General features: G+C 32.3%; 1 protein-coding gene across 1 annotated transcript; it reads left to right on the plus strand.

Moving 5' to 3' along the window:
• Positions 1 to 224: 224 nt before the first annotated feature.
• On the plus strand, positions 225 to 18,084 carry LOC139487572 (uncharacterized). The gene is made up of 2 exons (XM_071272463.1): positions 225 to 286; positions 16,231 to 18,084. Exon 2 carries the CDS (start codon positions 16,241 to 16,243, stop codon positions 17,909 to 17,911), a length of 1,671 nt encoding a protein of 556 aa, XP_071128564.1. The 5' UTR covers positions 225 to 286; positions 16,231 to 16,240; the 3' UTR covers positions 17,912 to 18,084.
• The last annotated feature ends 6,769 nt before the right edge of the window (positions 18,085 to 24,853 follow it).

The following is a 24,853-nucleotide window of genomic DNA, read 5'->3' on the forward strand; positions in this document are numbered from 1 at the left end:
TATAATACAATATAATATATGTCTCTGGTACAAGTTTTTAGTTTTTTTTTTTAAAGATTTATAACATCATTTGATAAAACATGAACACTGTTTTTTGTTAAGCTTGTCGCTGTAATATTTTCTGATCTGTAGTTAATTGTTGAATTCATGTTTATTACATCCCTATCGTATTTGTTATTGTGTAGATGATATTTGTAATTCCCGCCATTTTTCATGTTCTTATACAGTCACGTGATTGATAACCTTCCTGGTAAACAAGACGGGAATGAATATTTTAGAGTAAAAGGTAAAGTAATTTATTAGATTTTGGTCTATTTTTTCTATATTAATTCTTCCTGGATTACGTTTTCCATTTCACTGAATAATAGTCTGGTCTAAGGATGTTAACTGTCATAAAGAGTGTTATTTCAACTTTCGTTCTGAGCCGGCTATGGATATATTTAAATATTATATTATGTATATGATAATAAGGTTAAGTCCCAGTTCCACTTATTATTTTCATTTATGATGGCTTTGTCATATACAAGAATCTTTTAAACTATACTTGTTGTAATCATGCACTCAGTTAACAAACTGTTTTGGTGTATGTATGAACAATTGAACGTTAATTAACTTATTAAAATCACGGCCGACACTCGGCTAACCGAGAGATTGGTCGGTTAATCTATAATGAGTATGCGGCTATATCGGCAGTGGGTCTGTTAATCGGGTTGGCTATACGTCTGTTAAGAGTAAAACGCACAATTTAATGTTAAACTCTATCAAATATACAGATTTTTGGCATATTATAAGAATTAAATCAAAAAAAGAATAGTGTCTGACAAAATGATATAATAAAGAACATTTTCCACCTTTAAAAACATTTCATAGTCTGCGCAGTTTTCAGTAAAAGTAAAAGGCGTCGCGCAAGTGTGAAGTATTTATGATTACACGCATAGCAATTTTTAAATAAAAGGCAAAACAAACAATTTTAGATATCATTTAAAAGACACAAAATACTACTTTGGTTCTTAAATATAAATTGACATTAGTAAATATTTCATAATTGTAATATAACGTGAGTAATACCACGTTTTAGTGAAAATTATGTGAATAAAGTCTGTTAATGGGTTGGACAATTGAAATTGTGTCAGTTAAGAGTTATTTAGCCACGAAATTAGTTGTGATACCTTTATATTTTCCCATTGAAAATGTTAAGAATGAGATGTTCTTGAGTAAAAAAAAATATTGTAAGGGTTCCGCGGAACCCAGTGTCTCGCCTACTTTTGCTGTAAATCGCAGGCTCAACAAAAATGAGGAAAACAATCAATAAAAATATTCCTCTTGATACTATCTTATGATTGTAAGAAGCTTCTGTCCAAGTTTGGTAAAAATTTAGGATAGTGAATGAATCTAATAAATGTTTTGAAAACTTTAACTGCAGACTGTATGTTATGTTAACTGGAAGAAAATCTAAGTCCATTCAAAAGTAAAATACGGAAAAAAATGGATTTATTTAATTACAAAATTTACTTCTCGATACTATCTTATGATCATAAACAAACTTCTGTCCATGTTTGGTACAAACTAAGGATAGTTTAAGAAAGTTATTAAAACTTTAAAAAATTTAACCACAGAGTGAATGTAATGTTTCCCCGCAGAACAAACTAAGTCCATGATTTATAAGTAAAATACTGAAAAAATGGAATTTTATTTTTACAAAATTTACTTCTGGATACTAGCTTATGATCATAAACAAGCTTCTGTCCAAGGTTGTTAGAAATCCAGTATAGTTCAAGAAAGTTATTAAAATTTCAAAAACTTTAACCAGAGTGAATATTTGTGGACGCCGCCGCCGACGACGACGGAATGTAGGATCGCTTAGTCTCGCTTTTTCGACTAAAGTCGAAGGCTCGACAAAAAAAAAATAATACGATGCAACACTATCCTTCCAGTAAAAGCATTTTTATTTTGACTTTCTTTGCATTTTATTCAAGAGTGTGTCACTTCAATATAGCGTGATCTGGGTTGGTCGCTGGAATATGCATGAATTTATTATTAACGATTTTAATCAGCCTTAATTTTTGTGTCTGCTCAAAGTAGCATGTTCTCAAATCCGATTGAACGTGTCTTTCTAATATAACACAGGGTACATATATAACGTGTTGTCGTTCTCATATGTACATGACATTTGTCACTAGACGTTTAGGTGGTATCCAACACTACAGGGAGATAACTCTGTAAAGTCAGTGATACGGTTTAATTACGTTGTGTTGTAAAGGGAATAATAAGCTTCTCGAAGATCAAAATTGGTGTTTGTCAAACTGCTATATAACCAGTTACTTTTTCTGACAAAACGGTTGGTTCAAATTTTTTGAAATTTTAATATTACTGTTAAAGGGTCAAATTAAATACTTTGTCAAAATTTTATCCAAATTAAACGAACCACATTGATTTTAGTGAAAGTGTTCGGTACCACCTTAATCCTAATTCGTCAGCATCATCCAATTGTTTTTTTTTTCTTCTATTACTTGATCATCTGTTGTTTACAAATCATTCTAAAGAAGTAAATGGAAAGGAGCGAATGCAGCTACATTTGGTTGTATTAAAATTTAATTCATTTTATTCCGTTTAGTTCCTTTTCTGCATATGTGCAGAGGAGAACATACAGGTCTCCACATGTAAACGTCAAGCATTTGTCACCAATATGAGTACATCGCAATCCATTACTGTTTCAACACCCAGGGGGGTTTCATGTCTTTATTCTTAAACAATTTGTTTTCTTCTCTTTTTTAGCAATGCATCACTCTCTACTGTCCTTATCTTTTATTTTATATTCTGTATCTCCATCCAGATTCTCGTGTATACCATGAGGATACGGATTGGGGGGTGTTGTTTATTTCTGTATTCTTTAAATGGTTATGTTACTTTTCTCTACATTTTATTTATCTTACCCATTATTCTTTTTCTATTCTTTATATTTAGGCATCTCAATATACTGATGTTTAGTTACATCACGAAGTTAATCTCTGATTTATATACTGGTTACCAATGTAGATGACAAATTGGTGTCATTCATTACAATTAAACAGAATCCACATGATATATGCGACCATTCTCGGATAAAATCAATTTTACTTTAATTTAACACTTTTTGAAACCCTTTTATCAATTTTCAATATCCATTGCCTACATTGTTATTGTTCATGTGTTTTGTTCCGTATATTTCATATTCCATTGCTCATGTTTGTTTCCGTATATATTTTATGTTCCATTGCTCAAGTGTTGTTTCCGTATATTTTAGCCGCTCGTCTTGAGCCTACCAAATGAACACACCATAAAGTAATAAAATTATACTTTCATTGTCATTCATAACTCTTAACAGACCAATTAACAGACCGGGTTTTATACATCCGACCCATTAACAGACCAGGTTTTAAATAAAGATTGATTTATGTCACCAAAATACAGATTTTCGTGTAGATTTTTCACAAAATGATATCAATTTGGTTAACACTCATAATGCCTGTCTTTTTTCGATGTTCAAAATATTGCATGCAAGTAAATTCAACCCAAGTGTCATTTTGTGTACATTTTGTGTGTGTAAAATGTGTATAAATTTACTGATGAGTAATTTGCCTTTTCATCTTATAGATCGTACATAGAAGCTAGAAAAATAATAATCACACCACTGGATTCAGTACATTGAATAGTTTTGTCAGACATAAATATTTTTTTTGATAAACATATATTTAAAAAGTTAAACAATAAAACATTCTGAGTTTTCAATGATTTTCTCGATAACACCTGATTAACAGACTTTAGCCAACCCGATTAACAGACCCACTGCCGATATAGCCGCATACTCAATATAGATTAACCGACCAATCTCTCGGTTAGCCGAGTGTCGGCCGTGAAAATGTTTAGCTGATTTTACAGAGTTATCTCCCTGTAGTGTTTTGTACCTTCTTTAATACAAAAACAAAGTAAGAGTAACCATTTAGCATAGCCTTTCTCCAAAAAAAAAAAAAAAGGATTTGTTTAATTAAATCAAGAACAGTAACTCTCTATTTTAATTGTAAAATGTGTTCAAATAAAAGTGATAGCTTTTCTAAAAAACTAGCCGTCTCATAGATGATGGAATAAGAAAATTATTTCGTATGGTAATTTAAGTCGTGCAGAATGTAAAGTGAATTACAAAATCTAAAAGTCTTAAATACAAACTTAGAGAGATTTACTGATAATTTTTTTCTATTATATGTACATGTACAAAAACCAGGTAAAGGGGAGATGGGTATATAATTATTCAATTATTTGCGTTTGTATTTTTGTTATCAATTAGTTTACTTATTTTCAGATATGTAATTCATTTACTTCTTGCTATATTTGTTGTTTATTTCTGTGTATGAAAAAAGTACATTCACTTCCGTTTGTAAATGTTTTATTCATAGTAGGTCTAGAAAAGTGTAGAAAGAGTGAAATGTTTAAAATTTGATCATTAAAGAACAACAAAAAAAAAAACGGATTTCAAACATCATATCAAAATGATCCGTAAAACTTATATACAAAAATCTTGTATGTGTCTTGTGTTTTATGCATGATTAAAACAGACAATTTTGCTTTTTGTTGTTCAAAACTAAGTGAAAAAAAGTGATGAGATCTAGGCAAAAATTCTCGTTTCTTATGCATGACCTTATAAAGTAAATTAACTGGTCCCAGGTCACGATAGACCCTGAAAATCAACTCTATTTTCAAGAATATATGAACAAATATTCCTATTATATCTAGAAAAAAAATATCACACTAGGTAACACATGTACATCAAAAGACTTTCATGACGTGGCAATCCGCTATCTTTAGTCAAGTTGTCTCTACTTCTCCCCGATTACAAGTCGGAATCTGCAGTTTAATGTAATGCATCTTAAGCAGTCAGGATGCCACTCTTTTGGCAAAAGTAAAAGTCCATGAAAACTGGATTGGTATTAACAAAATCAAATCAGCGAAAGGCGAAGATACAATTATGTCTCCCCAATTTTATATTGACTACTCTTCACCTTAGTTTACTGGACGTAAGTTCATTCCATTTTACTACTAGTATTACACAAATGTATATATGAAAATCAATTAACTTTATAAATGGACCAAGGTAGTTTGAACTACAGATAAAAATATATTTAAACATCAAATGCTGCATGAAAAATAAAAGATTGAGCTAAATAATGAAACTTTGCATGCCTATGATATGTAAAATAAAGAAATTGAAAAAAAAAACTGATCAGCTGAGGCTATATAACACCAAATAAACAAATAGATATTAAAGGTTTGCTAGCTCCGGTAAATAAGATTTTTTTTTAAATACAAAATTGGCAAACAAAAAAGAGGTATATCACAGTTATATTATTTTTACTTACAGCCATCTAAAAGCGAAAAAAAATCATTATTGTGAATATGAATGAAATGATTTAGAAAATTAAATAAATTTATCTATTTGTCCGATTGAACTGTGACATGCATTAAGTTTAGTCTTTTAATACATTCATAATTACATTTATTTGTCTAGTTAATGAACAAAGAGGGGCAAAAGATAGCAAAGGGACAGTCAAACTCATAGATTGAAAATAAACTGACAATGCCATGGCTAAAAATTAAAAGACAAACAGACAAATATTAGTACAGAAGACACAACATATCTATAGAAAACTAACGAGTATGCAACACGAACCCAACCAAAAATCAGGGGTGATCTCAGGTGCTCCGGAAGGGTAAGCATATCCTGCTCGACATGTGGCTCCCGTCATGTTCTTATGTTATTACAAATCAAGTAAATAGTCTAATTTGGTAGGTCACATTCGTGAAAAGGGAAGGGTATTGTAGTTACGGCATAAGGAACAATAAATTATAAATCAACATTATTTAACTTTTAAATTACTAAAATCTGAACTCTTATTCTTTTTACTTAGTACTCGGTTGGTAAAATTTTTGCCCGAAAACCCAAATGCTGTATGTTGACAGGTTGACTTATGAGTCGGTCTACGATAATCCTGCTCAAAATATTTATGACCTCAATGTCAGATGGTCGATGGAAATGAGTGGCTCTTCGGTATTGCGATAAACAACTGTGTGTTTCAAACAAATACTTGTCGTACGTTTTAAAAACCCACTGGGGTAAAGCTGATGACGGTAACTGCATTCACTGTCATCCCAAGATGTCGGATGAAAAATTAGGTCAGTTTCTGTATTGTCTGTTAAAGTGTTTCTATATCATTTTCTTTACAAATCATACATTGAAACGATGTAAATTTATAAAAGAATCACTCCGAAATCACTAATTACTTCTGAGAAATGTGCATGAAACAGGAAATTCGATTTGAAAAAATCGCCAAGATGACCGTAAATCACAATCGAGATGACCGTAACAGAATCAGCGATTCATAACAAGGCTGACCGTAACTGCTTTTAAGATGACCGTAATTTGTAAATGATGACCGTAACTTTTAAAGGATGACCCTCAATTCTAAGAAATATCCGTATTTATATAACTATCTTTTTGTATCAAATGATTAATCGTGTTGGTATACACATATTAACATGAAAGTTTTATCCTATAGGTAGAAGAAAATAGCTTCAAATGCAAAGATTACCATATGTATCTTTTTTACAGTAGAGGGTTCAATTTTTAAAATGAATTTGCCAAAAGACATGCGGTGCACAGCCTTCAACTGCTCGACAAAAGATTTTTTTTTGTTTCTGGGATTCCTTTTAATGACATATAATAAATACACATTTTTAAAAATGCCAAAAAATTGCATGTACACCCATTGATATTCATAGGCGGATCCAGGGGGGGCCTGGGCCCCCCCTTTCGTGGGAAAAAATTTGGTTGATTATATAGGGAATCAATGAAGCATGACTGGAGCGGGCCCCCCCTTAGGTCAGTCAGCGCCCCCCCCCCCCCTTAGGAAAAGTTCTGGATCCGCCACTGATATTATATCGTCTTTCATTTTGTCGTGCAAATAAAATAACAGAAATATTTTGAAAATATCATTCGAATAAACTAGTGAAGGTGAGCTCCAGCAAAGTAGATCCTTAAAATAGTATTGTACGAAAAGCGTATCACAAGGCGGAACGTTGTCAATTTGTATATATACAGAAATGTTATTCATACAGTCAGGATTCTACTTCTTCAAAATTATCTCCCCATTACGCCAGTTCATGCTCACAGTCGTAGAAATGGAAACCATTGTAGGGATGACGCTCTGCCAATTTTGCTCTTGAAAACTGATAAATTTATCCACATAGCGGTGTTACGATCGATCGTTATATGTCAGTTATATTTTAAAATACAAATGTATCTACTAGCTAATGAGCAGTAGTTAATGATCTTGTCTGCATTGATTCAACTTAAAAATATTGTCTGTTTGGATGTCAGATGGAATTTTTGAAAATTCTTAAGCATTTAAAAGAGTTCTAATTAAATATTTCGTGGAAGGGCAGACTAAACATTTTCAGTGGTTGAAGATTATAAACCCTAGTTATTACACACACATTTTCATCATCCAAATTAAAAGACTGTCGTCAAGTACTTTTAGAAAAAATATCTATTCGAACACACCTACTCTGTTTTTGTGATTCATTAGATAGGTATCTCAATTGACCCATATATTTCATCTTTTCGTACTGTCATTTTTTTACGTTATAAAGTCAACCTGTAGCTTTGATATATAATAATGATAGAATCTGAAGCGAGATGCTATATAAAATACTCTTGCTTTGTACGTCTTTTGTTATTTGATTTTGCCATGTGATTATGGACTTTCCCAATTGATCTTCCTCTAAGTTCAGTATTTTTGTGATTTTACTTTTTAAAGACAAAATATACACCCCAAACATGCCCTAACATAAAAAAGGTGCACTCGATTTTTCTCTTTTCGATACAATCGTTACCTGTTTTGGGGAATTTTTTCTTGATTCACATAATGGAAGGGCAGACACGAAAATTTCTGAACTAAAAGATTGATATGTTCTCCGTCCGTGATAAAAAAAACCCGGAGGTTATGCATTTTCTACATCCAACTTATAGATACTATATATAAAAAAGAAGATGTGGTATTATTGCCAATGAGACAGCTATCCAGAAAAGACCAAAATGACACAAACTTTAACAACTATAGGTAACCGTAAGGCCTTCAACAATGAGCAAAGCCCATACCGCATAGTCAGCTATAAAAGGCCTCGATAAGAACCATGTCGTCGACTTGATATCTTATTGTTTTGCATTACTATGTAATAGATACATTGAAAACTTATGCAAATGGTGTTTTTAAAATAAGAAAATTGTCGTTTTATTTGTTTCTATTAACTTTTTAAAATTTTGTTACTATATCAAACATTACAGTTAACTTTTATCGCTTTCTCGATAAACACAGAGCTTCGATTCTTTTGTTCTATTTCAAAAGTGTTTCCGCCTGCATATATCAAGACAAATTAAGATTTTAATCTGCTTCCTCTGGACCCATACACATGGGCTCGATTACCAAATATTCATATGTATTATTAATGTTTTAAATGCTCCATTTATTGGCATTATGTTTTTCTGGTCTGTGCGTACGTTCGTCCGTTCGTCTGTTTGTTTGTCCGTTTGTCCAGCTTCAAGTTAAATAAAATTGAAACTTAGTACACATTTTTCCTATGGAATGATCTTTTTAATTCTAATGGCAAATTACAGTTTTATCCCATTTTCATAGTCCACTAAACATAGAAAATGATAGTGTAGATGAGGCATCCGTGTACTAGGGACACATTCATGTTTCTTCAAATTTTCGTCGTATCGCTGTAAATTTGTGTTAAAATTTTAACGTCGATATCAATAAATATTTCATTGTTTACGAGAAATATGCAATTTACTATCATTGTTATAAATCCTAAATATGGCCAATTATATTATAGTTTAAAAAAAGAAATTTATGAAACATATTTATATCCGCTAACCGAGCCCCTATTGAGATCGACAAACTCAACAAAAAAGCTTTGAATACAAAACGGATATTTCTTAGAATTGATGGTCATCCTATAAAAGTTACGGTCGTCCTATATAAATTACAGTCAGTCTTTACAAATTACGGTCATCCTTTACAAGTTACGGTCATCTTTTTACCAATCACGGTCATCCTTGTTTTATGTTACGGTCATCTTGAAAATATTTTGATTATGATTTACCAGAGACATATATACACATGTGTATATATGTCTCTGTATTTACGGTCATCTTAACGATTTTTTCAAATCGAATTTCCTGTTTCATGCACATTTCTCGGAAGTAATTAGTGATTTTCGAGTGATTCTTTTATAAATTTACATCGTTTCAATGTATGATTTGTAAAGAAAATGATATAGAAACACTTTAACAGACAATACAGAAACTGACCTAATTTTTCATCCGACATCTTGGGATGACCGTGAATGCAGTTACGGTCATCAGCTTTACTCCAGTGAGATAGTAAGCTTGATATTTAACTTATTTAAAACTATGTTATTCAGGTATATATTTCAATTTTCCACTGTCGCTAAAAAAAGTTAAAACGACCGATTTATATCAGTTTATTAAAGACAACAGTAGCTATAGTACACTGAAATACAGTCAACTTTAGCGTGATAGTTCATTGATAAAATTCTGGCGTATCACAAACAATACAATACAATACAATACAAAGTTTTTTATTGTCAATTATGACGCCCAATAATTTGAGCAGTACAATTAAGTTCAATTTCAGATAAGTGATTACATATTGATTACATTGATTATTTAACAATTAAACAAAGTGAAGTCTTTTTCAACCAAATAAATTCTGCAGAAAAGATATATATACATATAGTTTTACAATATAATATAGATGGACAAACTACCGGTGACTAAACTGTATCTAGAATTAATTTTTTTCTCTTTGAATAAAGTACACAATAATAAACTTACTTTTTAGCTCACCTGGCCCGAAGGGCCAAGTGAGCTTTTACCATCACTTTGCGTCCGTCGTCCGTCGTCCGTCGTCGTCGTAGTCCGTCGTCGTTAACTTTTACAAAAATCTTCTCCTCTGAAACTACTGGGCCAAATTAAACCAAACTTGGCCACAATCATCATTGGGGTATCTAGTTTAAAAAATGTGTGGCGTGACCCGGCCAACCAACCAAGATGGCCGCCATGGCTAAAAATAGAACATAGGGGTAAAAAGCAGTTTTTGGGTTATAACTCAAAAACCAAAGCATTTAGAGCAAATCTGACATGGGGTAAAATTGTTCATCAGGTCAAGATCTATCTGCCCTGAAATTTTCAGATGAATCGGACATTCCGTTGTAGGGTTACTGCCCCTGAAATGGTAATTTTAAGGAAATTTTGCTGTTTTTGGTTATTATCTTGAATATTATTATAGATTGAGATAAACTGTACACAGCAATAATGTACAGCAAAGTAAGATCTACAAATAAGTCAACATGACCAAAATGGTCAGTTGACCAATTTAGGAGTTATTGCCCTTTATAGTCAATTTTAAACCATTTTTCGTAAATCTTAGCAAGGAGGTTATATTAGAAGGAGAGAGGACGAAAGACGATAATTACACATAAAATGTTACCGACTTTTCTGTAAGTGGGTGTTAATTAGTTGAGATCGACTCTGTCACAGAGGGAGATTTTGTTCTTATTACATACCGAGTAAGAACGGAAACACCCGAGGTGTCATAAACTGACCGGATATACAATTATTGAAATGTTAATCAAATTTTTTGTGATATTTTTTTATTAAGTAATTAAAAATTAAAATTTCATGTTAAAATTAAACTTATTACCAATAGAAATAAAACGAATATCCGTCTCATTGCCGTCAATGTTAATATCAACAGTCATAACAGAAAGTCACTTTTACGTTGTTCCCGATAAATTTCTCTATGTTTCAATTGCAAATATTCCTTCCGGTCGTTACCGGTCACCATAACTATAGTACTTTGCATATTCGTATATTTTCTGATTATTACCTGCCAATTCTCATAAGCAGAAATTGACAGGTGAAGCGAAAATCTTTGTTTAAAGCAATGTAGTGTTGAATAAAAATCGCTCACTAACTTTCCTTTAAACCCTCATAACTTTGTCATTTCTTTATCTTTTTTCACCGTAGACAGACGATTGATTTTGAAATTGCGCGTCCGATCTTTTTACATATCATAAACACCTATACACTGCATTGTTACCGAAAATACACCTGAACTTTAATGACCCAGTCACTGATAACAATCACGTGACATATGCGATTTATCTAATAGCCCGAACTACTCGCGGTAACAGCCCGGTACATCAGAGGGCCATGTCAAGTGGTGATAAACATGTTGGTTTCTTTATAATTTTATCATTTTTCTCTGATCGAACTGCTATCCTGGGGATGCTAATTTTGTATCAAGCAGAGTGTTCACTCTCCTTCTAATATAACCTCCTTGATCTTAGTAATCTTTTAGAAAAATCTTCTCCTCTGAAACTACTGGGCCAAATTTAACCAAACTTAGCCATAATTGGGGTATCTAGTTAAAAAAATGTGTCCGGTAACTCGGCCAACAAACCAAGATGGCCGCCATAGCTAAAAATAGAACATGGGGGTAAAATGCAGTTTTTGGCTTATAACTCAAAAACCAAAGCATTAAGAGCAAATTTGACAGGAAGTAAAATTGTTTATCAGGTCACGATCTATCTGCCCTGGAATTTTCAGATGAATTGGATAATCGGTTGTTAGGTTGCTGCCCCTGAATTGGTAATTTTGAGGAAATTTTGCTGTTTTTTTTGTTATCTTGAATATTATTATAGATAGAGATAAACTGTAAACAGCAATAATGTACAGCAAAGTAAGAACTAAAAATAAGTCACTATGACCAAAATAGCCAATTGACCCCCTAAGGAGTTATTGCCCTTCATAGTCAATTTTTAACAATTTTCTTAAAATTTGAAGATTTTCAATAACATTTTCCACAGAAAGTACTGTTATAGATAGAGATAATTGTAAGCAGCAAGAATGTTTAGTAAAGTAAGATCTACAAACACATCACCATCACCAAAACACTTTTTTGTCATGAATCCATCTGTGTCCATTGTTTAATATTCACATAGACCAAGGTGAGCGACACAGGCTCTTTAGAGCCTCTAGTTTAATTATAACATTATCCTCAGATGACATTAACCATATTAATTTTGATTTATTTGGGAGGCTTTTAAAGTTTTTGTTAACAAACAAACAACTAGTAACGTCTCATTTCATTGGCCGAAAGATTCATATACAATAACATTTGTAGTTTGCACGTGAATTGACACAGGTGACTGACTATGGAATGTACTGACGTAACGCACGGTATTGCGTCGCAAGACGTAACATGTATAATTGACAAATTTGACGCCATATACTAACTTTGACATTTTGTTATCAAGAGCGGAGTACCTACTCGATCGACTTTTATCAAATAAATACCATAAGCTGAAGAAATGTTTCAAAATTTATCTTGTTTAAAGCAATTAATTACGTATTAGGATAGTTATTATTTTCTGATCTGTGATTAGATGAAAACAAATGCAAATGTTTCCAATTTTATTTTGGATAGAATACATAGCAATCTTTTTAAAAAATCTTGCTTCCGGAGGGACACATGAGAAGATAAATTTAGCCTGAACATTTTTTTGACAAATTGATCATACAAATTTATGGTATTTATTTCATAAAAATCGGTCATATAATAATTCAGCAATATTTCTTTTTATGAAATAATTTTTTTTAGATTGAACTTCATCTTGTTCAATATCTGTGCGAGTTTTCAGACTATTTCTCGATCTTTTTAGCACTGATGGTTTAATTTTAAAAATACGTATTTATATAGTTGTTTAAAATTTATAAGACCTTTGTAACTCGGATTCTAATCGGTTTCTAATCTATAAAGGTGTTTTAGATTTGCGTGAAAACTTTTGTCCATAACAAATTATCCCTCGGCCCATCTCCCCTTTCCCCCTGTATCTATAAAGGGTTTATTCCTTATGTGTGTATGTTTTTCTAATCTGAGTGTTATTTTGATTCAGCAGACCATTTTGGAATGAACATTTCCCGGCATCATTTTTTAAAACTGCCTAAACAGTTCGTTGATAGTGTGTATTTGTATAAAAGACGCCACACCACTGTACAGAAACGTCAAAATGACACCTTAGACATAATGGCTAGACATAGGGAATACTTTCCGAAAAAAAATGTAAGGTCATAATGTTGGTGAAAACACCACACTCATTTAACCATTTGTATGAACTTATAGTTTGTATCTTATAAATATGTTAGTTTTGTATTATAAATGCACATTTAGTATTTATACATCATGTTTCACCTAAGGAAAGGACAAAAATAACGTTTGGACATAGTGGCTAGACATTCGATTTTTAAAAAATCTGCTTCAAGAAAAAGATTTGTTTTACATTTGAAACTTTTAAAATGTTTATCTTTTTCTGAACTTTCTATTGAGTATAGTTTTAATATGATTTGATTATTTTATAGGGATAATAATAAAACTGAAATTTTGATAAACTTTCCTCAAAACTCATTAAGACAGGTTCCTTTGCTGAATATTTCGTTGAAGGCTTGGTTCAAAGTTCAGCCAATACCAAAAAACGGGTATGATGTTATAATATAAATCTAGTAGGAAGCGGATATACTAAATTTCGCAGATTTCATGTGCGAAATTACAGCGGAACATAGAGAATTGCATTTAATTTAATCTGAAATGTTACGCAGGACATGCAATTTTTAACGCAAAAGTAAGATTTGTGAGTTCAATAAAATAAATGTATGGTGCAAAAATTTACAGAATTAACTCAGAATAAGAAAAAAATGTCGGGGCCTTTCTGTAGATATATGGATGTTGGTGATTTTATTTTTTTTATAGGCAAATGGTTGCTGTTCTAAAATCATATAATAACGTAATTTTAATCCGAACGCATAACCGTGCGTAACGTCACTATGTTACTACGAACGTAATAACAAGGATTTGACAATGTATAGTTTACAAACCTTTGATCAAAAGAATTAAATAAATGTTTTGTGAATTTCAAATTTGTGTGTCGAAATATTATACTGCAGCAACATAACTATCGTGTACATAATGTACAGCATTATGAAACATACTAAGAATAAAATAAAATCCCTGTGCCGCTTTTATACATGATTAAGTAACCACTTTTAATTTCTTTCAATGTCGTTGTTACTTATAATAAGGATCTCATAATGCTGATCCATTACAATAATTACACACACACAAAAAGATATAATGGGTTTCATATTCCTCTTTTAGTGTTTTCATGCTATAAAACGAAGATACAGAAAGTTACACAGTAGCTAAGCGTTGGAATGGTGATGAAGAATTTACGTATCATAAACGGCGCAAATTGTCCCCGAAATATAGAAACAAAAACAAAAATTATAATCGTATCATTTGTGCACGTAAATGAAGACGTAGTATCTAATGTACTACTGTCTATCATGATCACCACGAAATTCAAATGAATTCAGTGAAGGCATTTTGGTGTAAAAAGGATTGAAATGTTACATCGGCGAAGATTTTTCGTTTGAATGTGTGGAACTAAAAAAAAATTCTTATCGTAGCTTATAAGGAACAATATAAATGTACTGTTTTCGATTTAAATTGGCTAAAAACCTCTCCTTTAATTTAATACCGTAAGAAAGTGATATGCATAACATTGTTAACTATCCGCCAAAGTGACGTGAAGTATGCATGCGTATTTAAAATGAAATACAAAATCATACATGTAAGATAAACTGATAAACGAAATATAAAGAAATTATTAATAAGTATGACTGAATGCATGTACTAGAATGGGTCCACTTTTTTTTATCAATACATTTAATGAATAAACACGCTTTTAAAAACTGATTGTTTTCTCTGTCACTATTTAGATATTTACAAATATATAATCTACGTTCGAATTTCAACCGAGAATATCAAAACAGTTAACTTATAAAATTCATTAAGTATATCGCTGGAGTTTATAAAGTACATATCTTTCCACTGTGCCATGGTTTGCCATCTCTTTTTCTCTCTTAACAAAGTATGGTTGGTTACATGTTCTGAATTTACTTAGAATTTCGGGATTTTTTCTCAAAATTAACTGAAGTAAACTGAATTACAAAAAAAATCACACTATTCTTAGTCGAATACCTAAAACTTGCAAAAGATATAAAAAGGCAGGATGAGCAACTTAGCAAAAAAGACCGAATAACGATTTATGTAAAAAAAAAACACCCGGACAACCATATAAAAACTAAAACAGCAGGACCAAATAGACTAAAAATAAAAAGACAGGCCAGAGAATACAAAGAGAACTAAATGTTTCATCAAAGTCCACCCTCCCATCAAAATAAAATGGTCGGTCTCTTAATCCAGAAACAACTGAGAGGAGAAAGTTGAATTAAATATTTCGATGTAAAATCTTAAGATTTTTAACTTTCAAATTTTACTAGTGCACAAAATTATAAATTCAATGAATTTTACATGCACATACACGTATCATTGAAAAGCTAGAATTGCTATGGGATTATCAAGAACACCATTATGTACGTGAATACGACGATGGTGGTTATAACAACCTTGACCGGCTACGTGAATACTGATCAGTCCATTCAACTTATAGTACGCGTGTTCTATTTTCGCAGGTGTGAGGGCGAAGGTTTGAATTGGCCAATGAAAACGATTGTTCCTTTACGAGTTAATCTAATAAAGTTTGTTTGACTGATTACGTCGCACTACCTTTCGCTTGGCCGCATAAAAGTGTATACCGCTGTTCTAAAGTCATCAATCGAATCAGAGAAAACAAATCCGGGTTATAAACTAAAACCGAGGAAACACGTCAAATAGCAGAGGAACCATCGAAACAACAGAAACACTGACGTGCAACAAAAAACAAAAGACAATGCAACATACATAGAAACAACCTATAAGATAACAACTGCCATTTTCCTGCACAAGCTGCAACTAATATGATATATTTTTTTTCTGGAAATGAAATACTTGTGTTAATGAGATAAATAAGATTGATGTCAATTTAGGAATATTAGATATTTAAAATGAAGCCATCGATGACGTGATTGGTGGGATATTGTTGTCTTTAACATATTTTAAACTTTATAAACAACTATTGTTATGACTTATCATTAATGATTGCATTTTTTTGTAGTGTATGTTAAATGGCGGCATCCTCTCAAAGTTGTGGAGTTTGTGACCTCCGTCACATCACAAAACCATCCATAGTCTGGTGTACAGAATGTGACGAGGGACTCTGTACAGAATGCCAGGAACATCATGGTCTGTCTAAAGCATCCAGAAGACATAAAGTGATTCCTATTATTGAATACCAGAAATTACCACCCGATGTTCTTAAAATTACTCAGTATTGTAGCAAACACGATGAAAAGTTTCAAATTTATTGCAAGAAGCATGAATGTCCCTGCTGCAGCAAGTGCATAGTTGAAAGCCATTCAGAATGTCGGGATATCGTAAATTTAGATGACGTCATTCATAATGTCAAAACCTCCAATGCCTTGTGCGAGATAGAGGAAACATTAGTTGAAGTTGCAGAAAATCTACAAAAAGTTCGTCAGCATATACAAGACAATCGATCGAATTTGAAAGATAAGAGAATGGAATTAGAAAAAGAAATAAAGAAGACCCGAATAATGATCAACCACCATCTCGACAAACTACAAGAAGATTTTCTGAAACAACTCTTTGAGGTCGAAGAAAAAGATAACTCGAAAATTTGTCAATTAGTTTCATCCTTAGAGATAAAGGAAAAAGAAATAGCAGAATACCAGAGAAATGTTTCGAACATCAAGCAACATGCGACGGACCTTCAGTTGTTTCTTTCAATGAAGCAGATAGAAAAAGACGTAAATAGCAAAGATAAATTCCTACACTCGCTTGTAGCAAACGAGGGGCAACTATCTCTTTCATTTAAGATCAACGCCTCTATCAAAAATATCATGTCCGATATAAAAAGTTTTGGAGAAGTGCATATTGAAGCAAAACCGTACGATATTGTTCTAATCGAGAAAAAGGCACAACAAGCCCAAATGATGATACAATCAAGATCCATTGAAAATTTGAAACTAATGTTACATGAGACAATTAACATTCAAGGAGAATTCATATACGGATGTTGCATGCTGCTTGATGGTAGAATGGCGTTTACTTTCTACTTTAAACAGACAGTAAACGTATTCAGCGACAAAGGATTACAAGACTTTGAGGTGGTGTTGCCCATTTTCCCGTGTGATATAGTATACATAAGTGAGGACAATACATTAGCTGTTACATCTGGTGCATCAAAGTGTATTACCATTATAGACGTGGAGAGGAAACAAATCAAGAAAACAATTTCACTTGATTCTTACAGTTATGGCATAGCACTGAAAGATAATCGATTGATTTATTACGTTGGAAACAAAGGAATACGAACGATCAATCTGTACGACGAGTTTACGAGTGACATTGTTCGAGACCTAATGGCTGATAACTGTTACATTGCAACTTTTAAGGACAAAGTTTATCATACTAATAAAGGAACAAACACAGTTACGTGTTATAATCTAAAAGGTCAACTGCAGTGGACATTCCAAAATGAAAGCGTTCTGAAGAATCCTAGGGGTATTGATGTAGATAATGATGGTAATGTGTACGTGGCGGGGAGCGATTCACACAACGTAGTAGTTATCACCCCTGACGGAAAACGTCATAGAGAAGTACTGACAGCAAGTGATGGTCTACAATATCCTATCTCTCTTCTTTATAGTTGCACAAAGAATCAGTTGCTGGTCGCGAACTGGAAAAACAGGGCTCATTTGTTTAGTTTTATTTGAAACGTTACATTAATACTCTCGTTCTCTCTCTCTCTCTCTCTCTCTTTTTTTTTTTAGATGTTTTATATATAAGTAGGCACTCAATTGATTGAATAAGCAAAGCAAAAATCCACAATAAAACCTCTTATTTGTCCAGAAACACTTATTATTCTAAAATAAAATGTACATGATTGTTTTGATTTATTATTGTAAGAAATTTCAGCACAGATTACAAATATAACTAGAGGCTCTTAAGAGCCTGTGTCGCTCACCTTGGTTTATGTGCATATTAAACAAAAGAAACAGATGGATTCATCACAAAATAGTGTTTTGGTGATGGTGATGTGTTTGTAGATCATACTTTACTGATCATTTTTGTTACTTTCTATTTTCTCTATCTGTAATGAACTTGGCCCTTTAGTTACAGAGGAAAAAACTTTGTAAAAACTTACCAAAATTTACCAAATTAATGAAAAATGTTAAAAAATGACTATAAAGGGCAATAACTCCTTAAGGGGTCAACTGACCATTTTGTTAATGTTGACTTATTTGTAGATCTTAATTTGCTGAACATTATTGCTGTAATAGTATTCAGGATAATAACCAAAAACGGCTAAATTTCTTTAAAAATTACCAATTGGGGGCAGCAACCCAACAACCAGTTGTCCAATTCATCTGAAAATTTCAGGGCAGATAGATATTTACTAGATAAACAATTGCAAGTTAACCCCTTGTAAGATTTGCTTTAAATGCTTTGGTTTCAGAGTTATAAGTAAAAATCTACATTTTACCCCTATGTTCTATTTTTAGCCATGGCGGCCATCTTTGTTGGTTGGCCGTGTCACCGCACACAGTTTTTAAACTAGATACCCTAATTATGATTTTGGCTAAGTTTCGTTAAATTTGTCCAGTGGTTTCATAGAAGATTTTTGTAAAAGATAACAAAAATTTATGAAAAATTGGTAAAAAAATACTATTAAGGGCAATAACTCCTTAAGGGGTCAATTGATCATTTTGATCATGTTGACTTATTTGTAGATCTTACTTTGATGAACATAATTGCTGTTTAAAGTTTATCTCTATCTATTATAATTTTCAAGATAACAACCGAAAACGCCAAAACTTTCCTTAAAATTACCAAATCAGGGGCAGCAACCCAACAACCCATTGTCTGATGCATCTGAAAATTTCAGGGCAGACAGATCTTGACCTAATAAACAATTTAACCCCGACAGATTTGCTCTAAATGCTTTGGTTTCAGAGTTATAGGCCAAAATCTACATTTTACCCCTATGTTCTAGTTTTAGCCATGGCGGCCATCTTGGTTGGTTGGCCGGGTCACCGCACACATTTTTAAACTAAATACCCTAATTATGATTTTGGCTAAGTTTCGTTAAATTTGGTCCAGTAGTTTTAGAGGAGAAGATTTTTGTAAAAGATAACACAAATTTATGAAAAATTGGTGAAAAAATGACTGTTAAGGGCAACAACTTCTTAAGGGGTCAACTGACCATTTTAATCATGTTGGCTTATTTGTAGATCTTACTTTGCTGAACATAATTGCTGCTTACAGTTTATCTCTATCTACATGTATAATATTATTTTTTAGATAATAACCGAAAACGGACAAAATTTCCTTAAAATTACCAATTCAGGGGCAGCAACCCAACAACCCATTGTCTGATTGATCTGAAAATTTCAGGGCAGATTAATCTTGACCTAATTAACAATTTTACCCTGTCAGATTTGCTCTAAATGCCTTAGTTTCAGAGTAATAAGCCAAAGTATACATTTTACCCCTATGTTCTATTTTTAGCAATGGCGGCCATCTTGATTATTTTGGCAAGTCAAGGGACACAATTTTTAAACTAGATACTTGTTAAATTTGGCCCAGTAGTTTCAGAGGAGAAGATTTTTGTAAAAGTTTACGGACGACGGACGACGGACAACGGACGACTACAGACGACGGACGACGACGGACGACGGTCGCAAAGTGATGAGAAAAGCTCACTTGGCCCTTTGGGCCAGGTGAGCTAAAAATGACAGCAAAATTCATTTGTTTTATTATGAAAAAGTTCTAGATTGAAAAAAATCAGTCTATGGCTACAAATTACTTTGAAATATGATTTGTGTAAACAATATTTTATTATGAATTATACAAGTACATTTTATATACACATTCACAAAAACGGATTAAGAAACAAGCAACAACTTGAACAAGTGTTTATATTATATGAAATATAATTATATATGCGAAATCTCAAAGGTACATCTATACTTTTTTGTACTTTTATTGATATTCTAATTAGTTTCATGTAATAGGAACAACAGTATTCGTATGAAATAATAAATTTCATTAATCTCCAATTCCAGAAAGTTAGATAGTAGAAACCCTGACGTGTAGTTGCACACGCTTTACTTTCGTCATTATATCACATTGAAGAAAAATAGATTATTCAGATATTAAAAATCAAGACCTGGCTGTTAATGTAATATGATAGTTAAGAAAACTTCAATACAAGCATCATAATACTTATACAAAGACGCCAATTATAACTGATGTTAAAGTTAAAACTTGTTTTTTTTAATGGAACGCACGCCTAACCTAACGACACACATATCCGAAAGACACTCATAACATATAACATTTTAATGCGGTCTTCAACAATAGACAAGTTGTTTATATAGCACGCCTTTTATGAATTAACTTATTTAATTCACGAAAAGCGTAGCTTTGAGTGGATTAAATATGTTAATGAAAAAGGCGTGTCTATATATGATTTGTAACATTAATGGGCTATGACACATGTCAAAGGTTAAATCCTGACCTATAAAACTTTACTGCACTTTTCGATATGTCAATCAAATAGTGGCGTGATACTATATCTGATTTCAAGAAAATTAACACTTGAAGCAGATGTCAGTTGGATTTGTATGTCCGAAAAATGTACGTTTAAGATTAAAAAAATTGTTGACATGTCGGGATTCATACTCTATGGTCAATTGTTGTATTTGTCTTCCCAAAAATTCTTGAAAAAGGTGGTGTGGTTTGGAGATAAAAAAAAGGGGGGGTGGTGATGGCGGGTTAATGCACATTTTTATTCTATCATGTTTATTTGCCCTCAAATCTGGAAAAACGTGTAGTTTCAATGGACGTTGTGATAAAAAGGAAACATAAAGGATGCGGAGCCAGGCTGTGCATTAACAACTGTTGAGATGGAAGTTAAATTACTGGTTTAAGCTCCTCCCATTCTATGCTATTCAAACAAGAAGTCTTCAACGGCGGGATTGGAGATTGAAATAACTAAAAAATCATTCAGTTAACGCACCACTCTAACAATAACTGAAGTTAACTCACTAGAAGATGAAAGATAAATTTACCATACATGTTACATATTAAAAAGAAGATGTGGTATGCTTGCCAAATAGACAACTATCCACAAGAGACCAAATAACACGGAAATTAACAACTATAGGTCACCGTACGGTCTTCAACAATGAGCAAAGCCCATACCGCACAGTGAGCTACAAAAGGCCCCGAAATGACAATATAAAACAATTCAAACGAGAAAACTAACGGCCTAATTTATGTACAAAAATTTATGAAAAACAAATATATAACACATAAACAAACGACAATAACTGAATTACAGGCTCCTGACTTGGGACAGGCACACACATACAGAATGTGGGGGGGGGGTTAAACATGTTAGCGGGATCCCAAACCTCCCCTAACCTGGGACAGTGGTGTAACAGTACAACATAAGAACTAACTATAAAAATCAGTTGAAAGAGGCTTAACTCATCAGATGGATAAAAATATAAATACTACAAATACAAGTGGACGTGGTCGGGTACTTGTAGATAAACAGGACAATCGGTCGACTTTGAAAGAAAAGATAATGATAATAGAAAAAGAAATAAAGAAGACCAGAATAAAAATCAACAACCATCTTGACAAACTACAAGACAATTTTATGAAAAAAACTCTACGAGGAAGAAAAAAAAACCCTCGAAAATTGTCAATTATTGTCATCCTTAAAAAGCAAAGAAAAAGAAATAACAGAATGCCAGAGAAACATTTCGAACATCAAGCAACATGCAACGGACCTTCAGATGTTTCTTTCAATGAAGCAGATAGACGAAAAGGTTAATAGCAAAGATACATTTCTGCACTCCATTGTAGAAAGCGACGGGCAATTTTCTCTTTCATATCAGATTAACACCTCCATCCAAAATATCGTGTCCGATATCAAAAGTTTTGGAGAAGTACATATTGAAGCTAAACCTTACGATATTGTTCTGATCAAGAAAAAGCCAAAACAAGCCCAACTGATGATACAATCACGGTCCATTGAGAATATAAAGCTAACGTTTAAACAGACAATTGACACTCACGGAGAACACATATACGGATGTTGCATGATGTTGGATGGTAGAATGGCGTTTACTTTCTACTATAGTTCAATACAAAATGCCCAGTGACTCTTACATAGCAACTTAAAGGGAAAAAGTATATCATACAAACACTAAAACAAACACAGTTACGTGTTATAATCTACAAGGTAAACTGCAATGGCCATTCAAAAATAAAAGTGTTCTGAATTATCCTCAAGGTATTGATGTAGATAATAGTGGTAATGTGTAAGTGGTGGGGAGCGAGTCACACAACGTTGGAGTTATCTCCCTTGACGAAAAACACTATAGAGAAATATTGACATCAAGTGATGGTCTTTGCGATCCTATTTCACTCCATTATAGTGATTCGAAGAATCAGTTGTTAGTCGCGAATTACAATAAAAAAGGCTAAATTGTTTGATTGTATTTGAAAAGTTTACAGCTACTACTCTCTCGTTGGATCATTCTTTGTAATGTTTGATATATAATTATTAGATCACTGATCTAAAATAAAAATACATATGACTGTTTTGATTTATTTATGTTTAAAATGGCACTAAATGTTAAAAAGAAGATGTGGTATGATTGCCAATGAGACAACTTAAGTATACAAAAATAAATATGACATTGTCGGCATCAGCGGAGTTCAGTTTTGAGACTATGAAAAAGTTCTAGATTGGAAAGATCATTCCATGTCCACAAACGTCTTTTAAATATAGTTACAGTATATATGCAGATATCCAAGCATACCTTTTTGTATTTCTATTGTTATTTCAATTAGTTTCATAAAATATGAACAACTATGTTAGTTTCCAAACGAAAAAGAAATAATTTCATTGATCTCTAATTTGAGATAGTTTTATAGAAATCATGACGTGTAGAAGAAAACGTATGAGACTGGCACATTTTTCAATCGAAAAATATTGATTGGCGTTTTTTACATATTTATAGAAGGCCAAGGTGGATGTAAAATAATTTATTTTACTTAATTATGATATCCTTCGATGAGTATCCCTGATTTTAGCCGAAATAGGTAAAGTACATTCAACCTCGAAAAACGATTAGCGTCTATTAATATATAAAATTATCTAGAGAACACTTGCATTTGGAAAGATGTTTTGTATCAGGATATGGTTTTCCTTTGAACAAGACGTTATCTTTTGATAACAAGAAATTATCTTTTATTTTGTTGTTTTTTTAATGCCGTTCTTCAATTTATATCCTCTTTCGTATTTGGCTTTGTTAAAACATACATTATGGTACAGCATGCAGTCATTAAAAAGGATACTTTAAATTGCGACAGCATAAAAGAGAAGTGGATGACAATTAAATATCTCGACTATGATTTAAAGATTCGTTTCAATTAAAGTCGTTTGAAACACAAAAGTAGAAAGCTCACAGATCTTATACTAATACACAGATCGTTTGTTGTGCTTTTTAAAAATATAAAATAACACGTTTAATAATTTATTGCGTCCGAAGCGCTTTTCTGGATTTACCTTCATCAGGAACGCTCAAAGCCAAACATTTGAAATCCGAAGATGTATAAGTACCGAAAATCGTTGAAGAGCTATATGTTAAAAATACCTAAAATAAATAGCCAAATTCATCTAAAGCCAACTTTGCCTGAAGGAGTTGTAACCTTAGTTTCATAATAATTTCAAAATTTATAAACGGACAATTTTAGTAAAGTTTGTTTAATCATTTCAGTACCGAAGCACTGACTACTGAGCTGATGATACCCTCGGGGACTGATAATTATTGTTTGTTTTATAAAAATGTATCCTTTGGTTATCATAATATAATTTATATACATTAGTTGTTGTTGGTTGTTATTCAAAGATTATATATAAAACTTAGTATTAAAATTCATATTCATATACTAAGTTTTACTTCCACAATGTGCAGTTCTCCATCTAGTATTACGGGAAATTGTTAGGAGAGAACCTTCGGTGTAACATGATCGACAAGATAACAATAGTAAGACGGTATAAATTATATTTCTTTTAATAAAAAGTTCATTAGATACATTAGAATGGATTCTTTTATTTATCAACTTGATAAGGTAAATTTCTTCACTGTTTAGATAAATGATTGGGATTGCAGAGCAGAAGTAAACGCAATTATCAAGATTTTTTTTTTATATATTAATACATGTATCAATAGTGCTAATTACTCAAAATGACATATAAAACAAAGGTCCTACGTCCACTTAACCATTCGATAAGCTATCAAATATCGCCAGGTATACCCAATGATGCTTTAAATAGCTATAAAAAATTAAAAAAAATATCAATTTCTTGAAAATCTTTAAAAAAAAATGTATAAAAATAAGGAGATGTGGTACATGTAGGATTGCCAATATGACAACTATCCACTAAAATTAAAATGGAGTAGATGTAAGCAATCATAGGCAACCGTATGTCCTTCAACAATGAGAAAACATCTACTGTATAGTCGGCTATCAAAGACTCCGAGATGAAAAAATATGAAACAGTTCAATTCAGAAAACAAACTAACGGTCTTATTTATAACATTACAATTTACGAAAAACAAATATGACAG

Source organism: Mytilus edulis, chromosome 1, assembly GCF_963676685.1.
Source record: "Mytilus edulis chromosome 1, xbMytEdul2.2, whole genome shotgun sequence".
Taxonomy (NCBI): domain Eukaryota; kingdom Metazoa; phylum Mollusca; class Bivalvia; order Mytilida; family Mytilidae; genus Mytilus; species Mytilus edulis.